This window comes from Podarcis pityusensis, assembly GCF_964106645.2.
Source record: "Podarcis pityusensis genome assembly, chromosome: 17".
NCBI lineage: Eukaryota > Metazoa > Chordata > Lepidosauria > Squamata > Lacertidae > Podarcis > Podarcis pityusensis.
The window spans coordinates 41,880,110-41,892,680 of record NC_138042.1 but is presented as its reverse complement, the minus strand read 5'-3'; the positions used below and the strand labels follow the sequence as shown (position 1 = coordinate 41,892,680).

Here is a 12,571-nt window from a genome sequence, read left to right as displayed (position 1 = left end):
AACTGGGCTCAAGCTAACAAAATGAATTTCACTAGGGACAAATGTCTAGGTTCTGCACTTAGGCAGAAATAACTAGCTGCACAAATATTAGATGGGGGACACCTGGCTTGCCAGTAGTACATGTGAAATGGATCCCTTCTTCCTTTGGGGATTCTCCAGCTGTTTGCTCCCACCATTCCTGTGTCCAACCAGTCCATGACACCCGCCCTGCAGGTATAGTTGGACTCCCAACTCCCATCAGCTCCAAACCACCAACTAGTGTGGGAATTGTAGTCTTGCAACATCTGGAGGGCACCACGTTGCCTATCTCAGTGCAGCAGCAGCAGCACACTATTCCAGATTACTTTCACGTCTCTGGAAATAGCGTGCATAATCTTTTCAAGGCTGGGTTCTGATGCTCAGGCCTGGAGCTCATTTCCTGTGGAAAAAGTAACTCGTTTTATATAAGGGAGAATAATTCTTCCGTGTTGCATTTAGATGTCTCTCATGGAAAAGCACTTGGCTCGGGTGGAAGGAAGAGCCCTCTCCAACATGCTAGACTTCCTCTCCAAAGAGCTGATTCGGCTCCAGGATGAACGGAGGATCCACGCTTTTGCTATGCTTGCTGAAAGGCAGCGCCGAATTCGGGAAGCTGAGGAGAGTGGCCGCCGGCAAGTGGAGGAGCGGCGCAGGCGTGAGGAAGATGAGATCTTTAGACAGGTATGTGGGGGGACGGCAGCCACAGGGCTCAGAGGGGCCTGTCCCAGTCAAGGGGGTTTAAGTTTGTCCTGATACCTGCACAGTAAACTGAGTCAAGTGTGCTATCCCTGTGGGAATTATTTGTAGAGGACTGTTTCTGCAGGGTCAGAGGGAGCTAGACTGCTGTGGGGATGTGCAGGCCTCTCACAGTCAAGGGAGCATAGATAGCATACTTTTTATCATCGTGTTTCATCCCAGTATTCGACATGAACCCATGAACCCACCCGGACCCTGAGATCACCTTCTGAGGCCCTTCTTCGTGTGCCTCCTCCTCGAGGGGTCCAGAGGGGCAACACAAGAACGACCCTTCTCTGCAGTGGCTCCCTGTCTGTGGAATGCTCTCCCCAGGGAAGTTCGCCTGGTGCCTTCATTATACTCCTTTAAGCGCCAGGCAAAAACGTTCCTTTTTAACCAGGCCTTTGGTTGACCTGATTGACATCCTTTTAAAATGTGGCTCTTTTTTGAGGGGGAGGGTGTTATTGTTTTTATTTTATATACAGTGGTACCTCTGGTTGCGAACGGGAACGTTTGCGCATGCATGGGTCGCAATTTGCGGCTTCTGCGCATGCGCGAGCGGTGAAACCCGGAAGTAACCCATTCAGGTACTTCCGGGTCACCACAGGACACAACTTGAAAATGCTCAACCTGAAGCAAACATAACATGAGGTATGGCTGTATTGTGATCTTTTCTGTGAACCACCCTAAGACCTCCGTGTATAGGGTGGTATATAAATTCAATAAATGATCATAATAATAATGTCTAGATTCTGTCACAGAGTACACATTCCATACTTTGGAGTAAACTCTGACCATTCTGCGTACCTGACAGCTGATCCTTTGGCTGAATGTACCGTATATGTGCTAAACTAAATCTGCAGATAGATAACTTAGTCACACAAACGCAAAAGTGAGCTTCGTGTTATTTATTCTTATATCTCACCCTTCCTCCCAGCTTGGGTTGGCTGGAAATGGTCATTAGGCCAAGTGAGGCAAAGTCTTCAGGTGGCAGATGCTCTGGGAGGGGAGCCGCAGTGGAAGCTCCCAGCTGACTCCTCCTGAGCCTCTCCCCCCCCCCCCCACATCTTCCTCTCTTGGAGGAGAGAACTGGGTAAGCCATACAGCCTCTCCGAAGGCCCCTAACCTAGTCTGCCACCTCATGTGCAGAGGAGGAGCCTATCCCATTGCGTATATTGAAGTGAGCTTGTGTGTGTTGGAAATGAAGAACCACCACTATCTTGCCCTCAGGTAGCAAATGTATTGGACTGGCTATAGGAAAGCAACAGTTGGAATCGCATCAGTCCCTTCCACAATAGAGCCCTTTAGTGCTGGAGACGCGTTGCTTTTCCACAATAAATTGGAATTGCGATTAAAACACTGATTCTACACAGCATTTAATCTAGTTCTATTTTAACTAGAAATGCCTTCCCCCCGCTGGCCAAGAGCTTCTGAAACGTCTACTCAGAAGTAAGTTCCATTCAGCAGAGGTTATTGGCAACTTAAAAGTATATTGCTTGCCAGTCAGCTCTTCTTGTTGCTTCCAGTTGATCCTGGGGCTGGCAGATTTTTGAGAAATTTATCATTGAACAGCCCATTAATTGACACATGTCAATTTCTTTGGGGTGCGGCACCAGCTATAAAGGGGAAGAGATCGGTAGCTAAAGAATATCTCTCCTACCCCTCCAAGAAATAAGCTGAAATGAGGCAGTTCAGAAAAAGGCTATTTAATGGGAAATTACACACTAATCCATCAGCCAGAATCAATAAAACAGGTGCAGCCAGCAAAGCGAATGTGTTTCATTTAAAGGTACAAGATGTGAAAAGCCTGAATAGCTTTTCCCCCCACACCCTTTGGACAGGCACCTAATACAATTGCATTGTATGATTTAAAAATCACTACAAATCTTTTTTTAGGGGGGTTGCAAGATAGGGGGCATGAAATGCAGAAAATACTGGAAGTCTACAATTTGGAAACATCATTTGAACGCACTGTAAAATGGTATACAAAGGTCCTAGTGTGGAAGCACCCAACCTATAAATGATTAGTGCTCCCTCATCATATGAGATGGTGCTAAGAAGGGAATTCTGCTTGGGGCTATTTCCAGGTTGTTAAGGTGCACCAGAGTACAGTTGACTCCTACCTGGAAGATGTCATCCTGGACAGCATGGAGACTACGGCTGACGAACAAGCTAGAGAAGAGATTCAAAGAGTGGCTGTGGAAATCAACGATATCGCTTATGAAATGGAAACACGGTATAGATTCTCAAGGGAACAGCAGAATATATTGCAATATAAAGTATTGTGGCACCTTAAAGTCTTAACCATTTTTGTGCAGGTTCGTATCCTGCCGACTACATGCAAAGTGTAATATTTTGGTTCCCTGCGGATTGCTCAGTGGGTAGATTTTATTGTGGCATAAAGGTTTGTGGACTAGAGCCCCTTTGGCCAATAAAGTGCACTTCATAAAAGTGTATGTCGCAGTAAATCTGTTGTTCTTTGAGGTGCCACAAGACACTCTCCTGATGTTGTTGCAACAGACTAATTCAGCTATCTGTGTGAGATGCTGTGACCCTTAAAGCCTAGCAGATGCTAAAAAAAAAAGATTTGAAATGGCCATCTAACCTAGGAAGAAGCTAGATTCAAAAAGTATTTCACTGTGAGTGTGATGTGAACAGCAGTTCTCTGTGCCCACCTGTGGTTTTTGTACCATATTGCAAACTTTTTAAGTTTGTGTATATTCCTTTGTACAGAGTTGTTCAAACTCGGGCAGGTAGCTCGTATATATTTTATTATATATTTTTCACACCAGCGAGATGACTCTCCTTCCTCCATTTGCCCTGGATCCTGCATTGCTCCTGTTTTCTGAAAGATAGCAAATGCAGGTCCCCCCTTCCCCTGGAGTAGCGCCCATCCTGATCATGGTGTGGAAGTGAGGTATTACCCTGCTCCTGTCAGACATGGTCCTACGCCCCCTTCCCATCATGTAGGAAGTGTCCTCACTGACAGAACGTGCACAAATATTACTGTTTCTCTTTTTTTAAAAAAAAACAAACCCCTCCTGATGTGAAACAAAAAAGAGCGGAGGAGTTGGGATGAGAGAGGAAATGAAGATAATGACAAAAATATAACCTTTTGTACAAATGATCTCCTCTTTAGTCGAACACATCTTCAGTCTGAAGAAATTGTGGCCGAGCTGGTTTATAGTTTCCTGATCCCTGAAGTGAGGAAAATGGCCATCAAGGAGAAAGGTAGGAAGTGTGAACAGCTTGTTTATCTCCCGAGATTACTTATGTCTTAAAAAGGAATGTGGGTGGCGCTGTGGTCTAAACCACCGAGTCGCTTGGGCTTATCGATCAGAAGGTTGGCGGTTCAAATCCCCGCAACAGAGTGAGTTCCCATTGCTCTGTCTCAGCTGCCGCCAACCTATCAGTTCAAAAGCACACCAGTGCAAGTAGATATATAGGTACCGCTGTGGCGGGAAGGTAAACGGTGTTTCCGTGCGCTCTGGTTTCCGTCACGGTGTCCCATTGTGCCAGAAGCGGTTTAGTCCTGCTGGCCACATGACCCAGAAAGCTGTCTGCGGACAAACGCCTGCTCCCTTGGCCTGAAAGCGAGATGAGCGCCGCAACCCCATAGTCACCTTTGACTGGACTTAACCGTCCAGGGGGCCTTTACCTTTGTGTCTTACCATAAATTTTGGGTATCGTGTTTTTTTCCTTTTAAAAGAAGAGGCTCCTGCTGCAGTGTGAGCCTTTCATGCCTGCCCCCTTCCTCCACTACCGTCCTAGAAGGCAGTGGGGAATTCCTGTATAGGAGTGTCCTCTGCCTTTGCCATTTTTGATTATTTTGCTCTAATTCCTTTGAGATCTCCTTTGCATAGCTCTCTGCCACCTTTAGAAGGCCCTCCCCTGGGGGCCTCTGTTTCTTCAAATGTAATCCAGGGTGCATTTTCCCATCCTTGTTCTGAAATGAGTGTGGGAGCCAGGTCTGGCAGAATTTTTTTTCTGTGTCCCAGGAGTCTCTCCAAGGGTGGACTTGGCAAGCCACCTGAGTCTCTGCTGGTGATGTTAGCAGCTCTTGCTTGCCAGAGTTTCCCTTTGTTTTGGCTGACTTAGCTGAGCGGAGGCTGGCCCCTTGGTCAGGAAGTTTCTCTTACACACCTGTCTCCTGCCGAGTTAAGAGAGTGATGTGGGAGATGAGGGAGCCCGATTCACCATTCTCATTGCTGGCCTGCCTTGGATCTACCACTTTCTCCTGCACAGTGAGACAGTCCCAGAGAAAGCACATTCACGCAGCTCATCAGATCATTCATGGGACTACAGAGACGACCGTGGGACAGCTCTTTGAGCTCCAACTGGCAACTGGTGTCGAACTTTCTCAGCTAGCAATCCCAAGTGCAGATCTGCCTCCTGCAGCAGCTGAAGAACAAGGAGCTCCTGAGCCCCACGAGCCGCAGATTCCAGACAGTCAAACAGAGCCTGAAATGCCACCTGAGGGTGATGGTACAGACCCCTCAGGCTGTGAAGAAACGGAAAAGAAATAAGGTATGCTTAGAATTGTGTTCCTTCCCAGTCCTGCTCATTAGGCATCATGGTGCCACTCATGCACAAGAAGGCCCACCCTGGGGCTTTTGGGGGGGGTTGGTTTCAGGGAAGCTTTGGCCTTTCTTTGTGGCCGTCACTTGAATTGTTTGCTTTTCTCTGTTCCATCAGGCATGAGAGATGCCAGTTAGCAAGCAGAGTGGATGTACCTGCAGCAAAGTTGGGGGTGGGGTGGGCTTTTGTCGGTGGTTGCCGATACTTGCCTGGGAATTTTTTTTCTTGCCCGTTTTCAGAGTGATGCTTCTGTATGTCTCTCTGCCCATCCCCCCCTCCAAAAAAATTTGGTCAAATAACTTTTTAGTTGCTTACTGTGTATAGTATTACAGTGGACCCTCTGGATACGAACTTAATTTGTTCCAGGGGTCCGTTTGCATCCCAAAAATTTCATAAATAGAGGCGTACTTCTGCGCATGCGCGCGGCACGATTGAGCGCTTCTGCGCAAGTAGCGAAACCTGGAAGTATACACTTCCGGGTTTGCCGTGGCCGGCGTAACCCGAAGATTCTGTATCCAGAGGGATACGTAAGTAGAGGTACGACTGTATAGGGATTCTTTAGGAGAAATTGGATGAAGTTTCATTAATGAGGTGTTTTCATGTTTAAGACCCATTATGCAAACTTTTGCACATTGTATCATAATGATGTGTATTTTGCACAATAAGTTTTACAATTCTCATTATTCATTGCTGATGGTTTGTATCTATTGCTTTTCTAGTTGCCCCTGAGGAACCACCAAAAGGCTTGAGGCACCTGGGACTAATATGCACCTCTGAGGTCTTCCCCCCATTTTTTGCATTGTGCCCTCCTTTCTTTCTAAAACATCTTTGTCTTTACCATATCAAACAAACCAAGAGCAACAGCAGAATAATTTTTTTAATATTTTCATAGACTGCAGAGGTAAAATCTTGAAATCCAATTCGCAGCAAGAAAAATAAGAGTTTTGCAAGAAAAGCAGAACAATTAGAGAGATACTTCAAAAAACATACATTTGCCACCCCGAAGCTTAGGGTTAGGGCTGGGGTTTTTTGCAGCTGTGGGGAAAAGACAGCACACAGGAGAGTTTGGAAGTCTTGTATCTTCTCATCATAGAATAAATCACACCCAACTACCAAAACTCTGGGACTAGAGGGAAGGTCTTGCAGAGAAGCCCTACAGCCTCTCTTTGTCTCCTCTTCAAGCTCCAGCAGCCTTGGAAAGACTTGGGCAAAGGAAACCAGAGAGAGAGAGACAAGCAAGTAAGGAATCTGCAGAAGAAGGGATGTTCTTGTGAAAGGCAGAACAAGAATAGGGCACACAAGAAGAGACGGAGTAAAAGAAGTCAGGGCTGGAACATATTACTGCCCTGTCATCTTCCAGCTTTGGTCCAAGGAATGACTGGGTTGACACTGGGACAGGGGCCATTTCCTGAAGATGGGGCATAGGAAGGTAAGACTAGTCAAAGGTCCTAGGCATGACCAGCTCAGGGTAGCAGGGCGCAAGGCACAGCAAAAAGGCAGCTTGTCAGCACCCTGGAAAGCTCACAATGGGCATCGCTTGCCATGACACACTCAGGGACAACCGCTGAAACTTCAAGGCTTTCTGAAGGTAGGCTGCCTGGCACTTTAACCTCCCCCACCTTGGGTTTTCTGTTCTTTTCAAGGACCATCACCTCGTTCTGTAACCACGGACTGCTGTGCATTGAGGGATGAAATGGCTGAGCGTCCTTTGGGTTGGAGGAGTCCACACCTCTTGGCCTAGATGGTCTACGAAGAAGGAGTAACAACTCCTCCTAAGGCATCTGTTCTCCCAATCTGCCTGTGAGCCAAATGGAGGATATGGGCAGAGAACGCAACAGTTGTGGGAGAGCCAGGGCAAAGAGAAGTGGGGTCGGGGTGGGAAGGTGAAGCAATAGGGAGAAAATCAGAAGCAATGTAGGGGTGGCTGCCACCTCCCTCCCCCAACATGGCCTCTTGTTATTGGCTATCTAAGAACTGAAAATGGGCAGTGCCAGCCTCCCAGGATGACTTCAAGCGTCTTCCCACAACCTCCGCTCTGCTGTGCCCTACCCCAACCTGGCTGTCGCTTGTATGATTAATAAAAATGAAGAGGAGTCTTTTTTGCAATATATTTTTTTAATTTATTGAAGCAGTAGTCACATGACCTTGCATCTAGCCTTTTAGTATAGTAACAGAATAGATCTGACCAGTCATTCGGCTTGAAAAAGAAATTTTCTTTTGCGCAAACAGACATCACATTGAATACATACATTATCCAGGACTGAAACCCAGCTCAGAGATAGCAACGTGCCGATTTGTTGGAGGAACAGCCCCACAAGACATGGTTATTATAAACTCTTCACACCATCACCAGATTTACTCAGGGGCTCAAAGAAAGGAAGTGCGTTATAATATGTCTCAGCACATCTTGCAGATAAAGTAGGGTCATCGAGGATGATAACTGTCAAAGGGTTCCTCTTCCTTTCCATCAAATCAAATGGTTTGGTGGAAGACAGAAGCTGTTATCTCTTGCAAAAGTATCACAGATTAATACAGACCATTTAAGAAAACATGCTAGCTCCCTGTGTTTATTATATAAAGAGTCAACCCCCCCTTGTTGGGCGGGGTGAGGAACAGTTCTGGAAAAAGGTGAATAGGAGCAGAAGAAGAGACTTTTAATGGAGGTGGGATACAGAAAAGTTCAAGAGTTTTGAAATAAAGACCACACACTTTGTATTTTTAAATTTCATGTCCAGGCTAACCTACTTTTTATTTAATGCAAATTACAGTACCAGTTAACTATTTCCGAACCAAGTCACACAGAACAAAATGTATTTACAAAGGAGCAGAAGGGAGGAGGCAAAATAATAAAACATTAAGCATACTCTCCACAAAAAAGTTTATATTTAAAATGAAAAAATTAATCAGTCACAGAGGCATTCAAGTAGTAATAATGTTATACATGTTTTGCTTCTTCTTTGAATCAAGACAGCTTTGTACGTGTATGCAATAGTTTGTATACAACCCACAGTCCATTATATATAGATTTTAGATTTTCTGCTTTTAAGATGGAAGTGATCACGGTAATTGTGTGCACAAGCCCAAGTGATCTATCAGCAACATAGTAACAAACGCAAATTTTACAGGCAAGCATATTATTTATATATATAAACGTTCATTTATATATATAAATTGTTGTTTTTTCCCAAAAAAACCAAGAACAAACAACACAAGGAAGGAAAATATGTATCTCAAGCTAACCCTTTAGGTACAAGTCTTTATTACGCCTTTTCGTTTTGCTTTTATTGCCTTGTCACACATGAAGCAAGAAATTAGCCTCTATAGAAATATTGGGAATTCAAAGGCTTTCTGATGTATACACCTGGCAAATGTAGGTCCTGGGTTACATACTAAACTGTGCTTTTCATTACTGGCTTTGACCTCTAGTGGCTGGGAGTTATAATGGATAAGAGTTTATTGGTAGCATTTCTTAAGAAGCATTACTAATCTGGGAACATTTCAAATTAACACTAATTACGGACATTCACCATCACTTGGCTTATTTATAAAAAGAAGTATATGCTCAAGTATCAGTTTAGATGACTTCAGAGTAATCTTTGTTGATTCCACACACCCCTTTGTTTAAAGGAAGGTACTTCAAAATTAAGAGAGTGTCTTGATTGACTTTCAGCTGGGGACACAGAATATCGTTAATGCCATCTCAGGGACATGCACAGTTGCAATGCAGACAAAGGATAGATCAAGAGACCATTAAGGTACTTCATTTAAAAACAAGCCACAAAACAGACTTCTGAGTGGAGTGTCAGAAACAAAATGCTATCACTGACCTTTGTGTCACCAGAAAAAGTGCAGCCTCTGCCTTACTGGAATGAACACAAGATGATTACAAAAAGACAAAAAGCCAAAAAACAAAACAGCAACCTTTGGTTTGATAAAAAGTTCAGCATTTTGCCACCGAAGAAGAGAATCTCACGTGGAATACTAACAAGGTCAAACACACAAGTGAGCAGAGTTTTCAAAGCAAGGCCTTTGTGCTGGGCACAGAAATTAAGGTCAACTTCAAAATGACTTTCATAAGAAAATAAAACTCGAGGGTGAGAGGGAGGGCAAGTGATAATCTACAACTACAGACTCTCAATACCACAGATTAATCTCTGGCCAAAAAAAGCAGAAAGGATGTGTGAGTGAGACCCCAATTCTTCCACCCCCCTGCTGCCCCCACCCCCATTCCACGACAGCTTCTTTGCAAAGCCCTATTTTGCCTCTACGGAAACAAAGACTAAACTAAAGCTCCTAGCTAGAAGCTGTTGTCTACAAGTAACTCTTGACAAACGTACTGGGAAAAGACGAGCAAAATGTAAACTTGCCACTTAGATGCCAAGATAGCAAACGTAAAATGAAACCGGTCACTGCTATTGTGGGTAAGGGAGAGAAACTTTTAAACGCCTACGAACAAAGCCATGGTTTGAAGTAAAAATAAAAAATAAAATTGAATGAATTTTCTTTTTAATTATACTACTAACATGAAATAACTCAAAGAAGGGAAACAAAGATTTCCATGTGTGAGACATCTGGTACAAAAAAAGGAATAAAATAAAATAAAAAAAATTATGGAAGCAAAGGCACTCCAAACTATATAGATATACTATACATCGCTAGAGTTATTGTTACAATAATACAGGCCGGTTATCTACTGTACAGAGTTAAAACTATATGGCTTTAAAAAGCTCGTCTACATTTTGTCTGATTATTAAAACAGATTTAACTGCCCTGAATGGTAACGTTTTGCTCATTAACAGCAGTTCCTGGGTCCACATATTTACATACAAAGCAATACAACTCAAAATTTTAAGAACAACTAATGTACAAACTTGAATTTGGTGAGGAGCTTTTTGTCTTGTTTATTTACAAAAATGGTATTGAAACACCTGGATCTAGATTTGTATAAAATTTTGTCTGCAGTCCCGCCATGATCCTCGAGAAAATAAAACCACCAGGATCTCAGTTTACACATACACACACACATACACACACACAAAACAATTGTTTTTTAAAAAATAATTAACGCTTTTCATTCTTCTTCCCTGCTAGCATCGAACTAACAGAAAGTAATGCAAATCCTAAGACACCATCTGTCTTCTGAGCCTAGACTGTCCTGCTCTCCTGACTGCAAACTGAGTTTTCTCTATGTCATCCTCCTGCTTGTTCAAGTGTCTCAAGAGCTCTGATCGCAAGGGCTATAAATCAACATGGAAGACACCTATCGGCTCCTTTCCTGCATCAAGATCCCCTTCCAGGCCTCTCATTCCCCATAGGCTCATTTATAGAAAACTGGAGTGTTTAAACAAATATGGGTTCCATACCCATTCCCCTTGAAGCTATTTTAATAACCATGTATCTGAACTTTCTGTTCATCCTTTTTTGAGACAGCCCAACAGCTCCCTCCTTGACAAGCACCTTTAATCAGATTAGACTCTCAGACCCAGCTTCATAAACGTGAGAAGAAAGAGGAGGCCCTGTTGCCTTCCGGTGGCTGCATCTGCATAATGCTGAGTTTCCCCCGGGCCAAATCAGCAAATCATGTTTCAAAAGATTCAACAATGAAATAAACTCTCACAAGCACCAAGATGACCGAGATTCATTGGAAGGCGTGTAAGGCTAGGTGAGCAGATCTCTCAATCCAAGTAGAAAGCTAGACGGAAAGAGCCTGTCTCGGTTGCTCCGGCAGCAATGGCATTCCTTCTTGCAACTTCCCTAACGCCTTTCAAGAAGTATTGCTTTCGCTTCAAAAACAGAGAGACTTGACTTTTTGCCACTACAAAATAACCCAGAACACAGACACTAGAAACAGGCATTTCTGCTTCAGTCAGACCAATTATAGATTAAAAAATAAAAAGCAGCACTGTATCTATGTATATATTTATAATATATATATATATATGTATATGTATATGTGCATATATACACACACACTTAGCTTTCTATAAGTCAGCAAGAGCAAGTAAACTGATTTGTCTACTCATTAATATACTACCATTGTGAAAGCATCACAACAGCAACCGTGGAAGATCAATAAATAAAGATTAGAAAGAAGGAAGCTTTAAAAAAAAAAGTGAAATTAAATACAAATTCTAGATTTGGATTTTAGAATCACCTAAAAATGTGTCGATTTGAAAGCTCTAATTGCAATGGAGGTTTATGTCCATTCACGTTATAAACCCTGGCATTGTTTTCCTGTTTGCTTCTTTGAGAAAGAAGCAAGTTTAGAGTTTAAAAAAGAAGGTGGGCGAGGTGCAGAAGTACCTCTCCACTGGTTTCCTGCCTGTTTTCTGCACCTGGAGGGAGGGTCCACTTGCTCCCACCTGTTGAAGAATGCAAGTGACTGACTATGGGCTCTTTTGTGCTTTACAGAACCTTTAATGTTTAGGGATCTTTAAGGTAGGTGAATGAGCATTTTTCATTCAAGCCGATAGTCTGTGTGTGTATATGTAACATACATATCTGCAGAATTCTCCAATGCTAGAACGGAATTTAAGATCAAGATTTGCCCTTAAGCGTTATTCATACAGCAATTGCCCCCCCCCCCCCCGGCTTTGGCAATTCAGTGTATTTTAGACCTCACATTTTCCTTCCTCCTCATCCCAACTCAAAGATAGTTAAGGTCTCCTGTGTATGTTATTCACGGTGAGCAACTCCTGCTAAGCTCCCAACCAAATTCAAGTTGTGCACTACACCAAAAGTTGAAACTTCACTTAAAAATACAAGGCTTAAAAAAAGGAGCTTCAGCAGAATGAGGGTTCTCCTTTCTGTTGTGGAAGGGCATGAGATAAGATTCCTGATTCCAAAGTACACAACAGCAATTGTTTGAAATTAGAAGATTGTCCTGGGAAGAGACACTGGTGTGTTCTATTGCTCCACTTCCCCTCTTCCCACCCCACCTCTTCCCCTGCCCCAAGGGGCCCGCAGCAGAGTGAGCACACAATGAAACTGGTTTGAATTTCTATTTTACAAGGTTAAATAAGAACAACAATAATAAAAAAAAAATCGAACACTATAATGAACAGGGTTTTTTTCCTCTTTTTAAATTTTCTTTCCAAATGTGACCAGCGTTGCTGAGCAAGACTCAAAATTACTGGCGATTGTTCCTGTACAGGTTGCTGCTTGTGACCAGTTCAGGTGGAGTTGGAGGCTGATGCTGAAGCTACATTATTGGTCTGAACTCGATCTCCTGCATTGGCAT

At 43.4% G+C, this 12,571-nt stretch overlaps 2 protein-coding genes across 4 annotated transcripts in view; one reads left to right on the top strand and one right to left on the bottom strand.

Moving 5' to 3' along the window:
* The window catches only part of CFAP91 (cilia and flagella associated protein 91), a 23,406-nt gene extending 15,969 nt beyond the window's left edge, over positions 1 to 7,437 (top strand). For both annotated transcript variants that reach the window (XM_080987115.1, XM_080987116.1), the window contains exons 14-18: positions 478 to 699; positions 2,841 to 2,989; positions 3,893 to 3,984; positions 4,999 to 5,280; positions 6,051 to 7,437. In XM_080987115.1, coding sequence (XP_080843241.1) covers positions 478 to 699; positions 2,841 to 2,989; positions 3,893 to 3,984; positions 4,999 to 5,279 — 744 coding nt within the window. In that variant the 3' untranslated portion in view covers position 5,280; positions 6,051 to 7,437. The remainder of the gene's footprint in view (positions 1 to 477; positions 700 to 2,840; positions 2,990 to 3,892; positions 3,985 to 4,998; positions 5,281 to 6,050) is intronic.
* The window catches only part of GSK3B (glycogen synthase kinase 3 beta), a 65,936-nt gene continuing 60,792 nt past the window's right edge, over positions 7,428 to 12,571 (bottom strand). For both annotated transcript variants that reach the window (XM_080987195.1, XM_080987196.1), the window contains one exon: positions 7,428 to 12,571. In XM_080987195.1, the coding sequence (XP_080843321.1) occupies positions 12,504 to 12,571 (68 nt within the window). In that variant the 3' untranslated portion in view covers positions 7,428 to 12,503.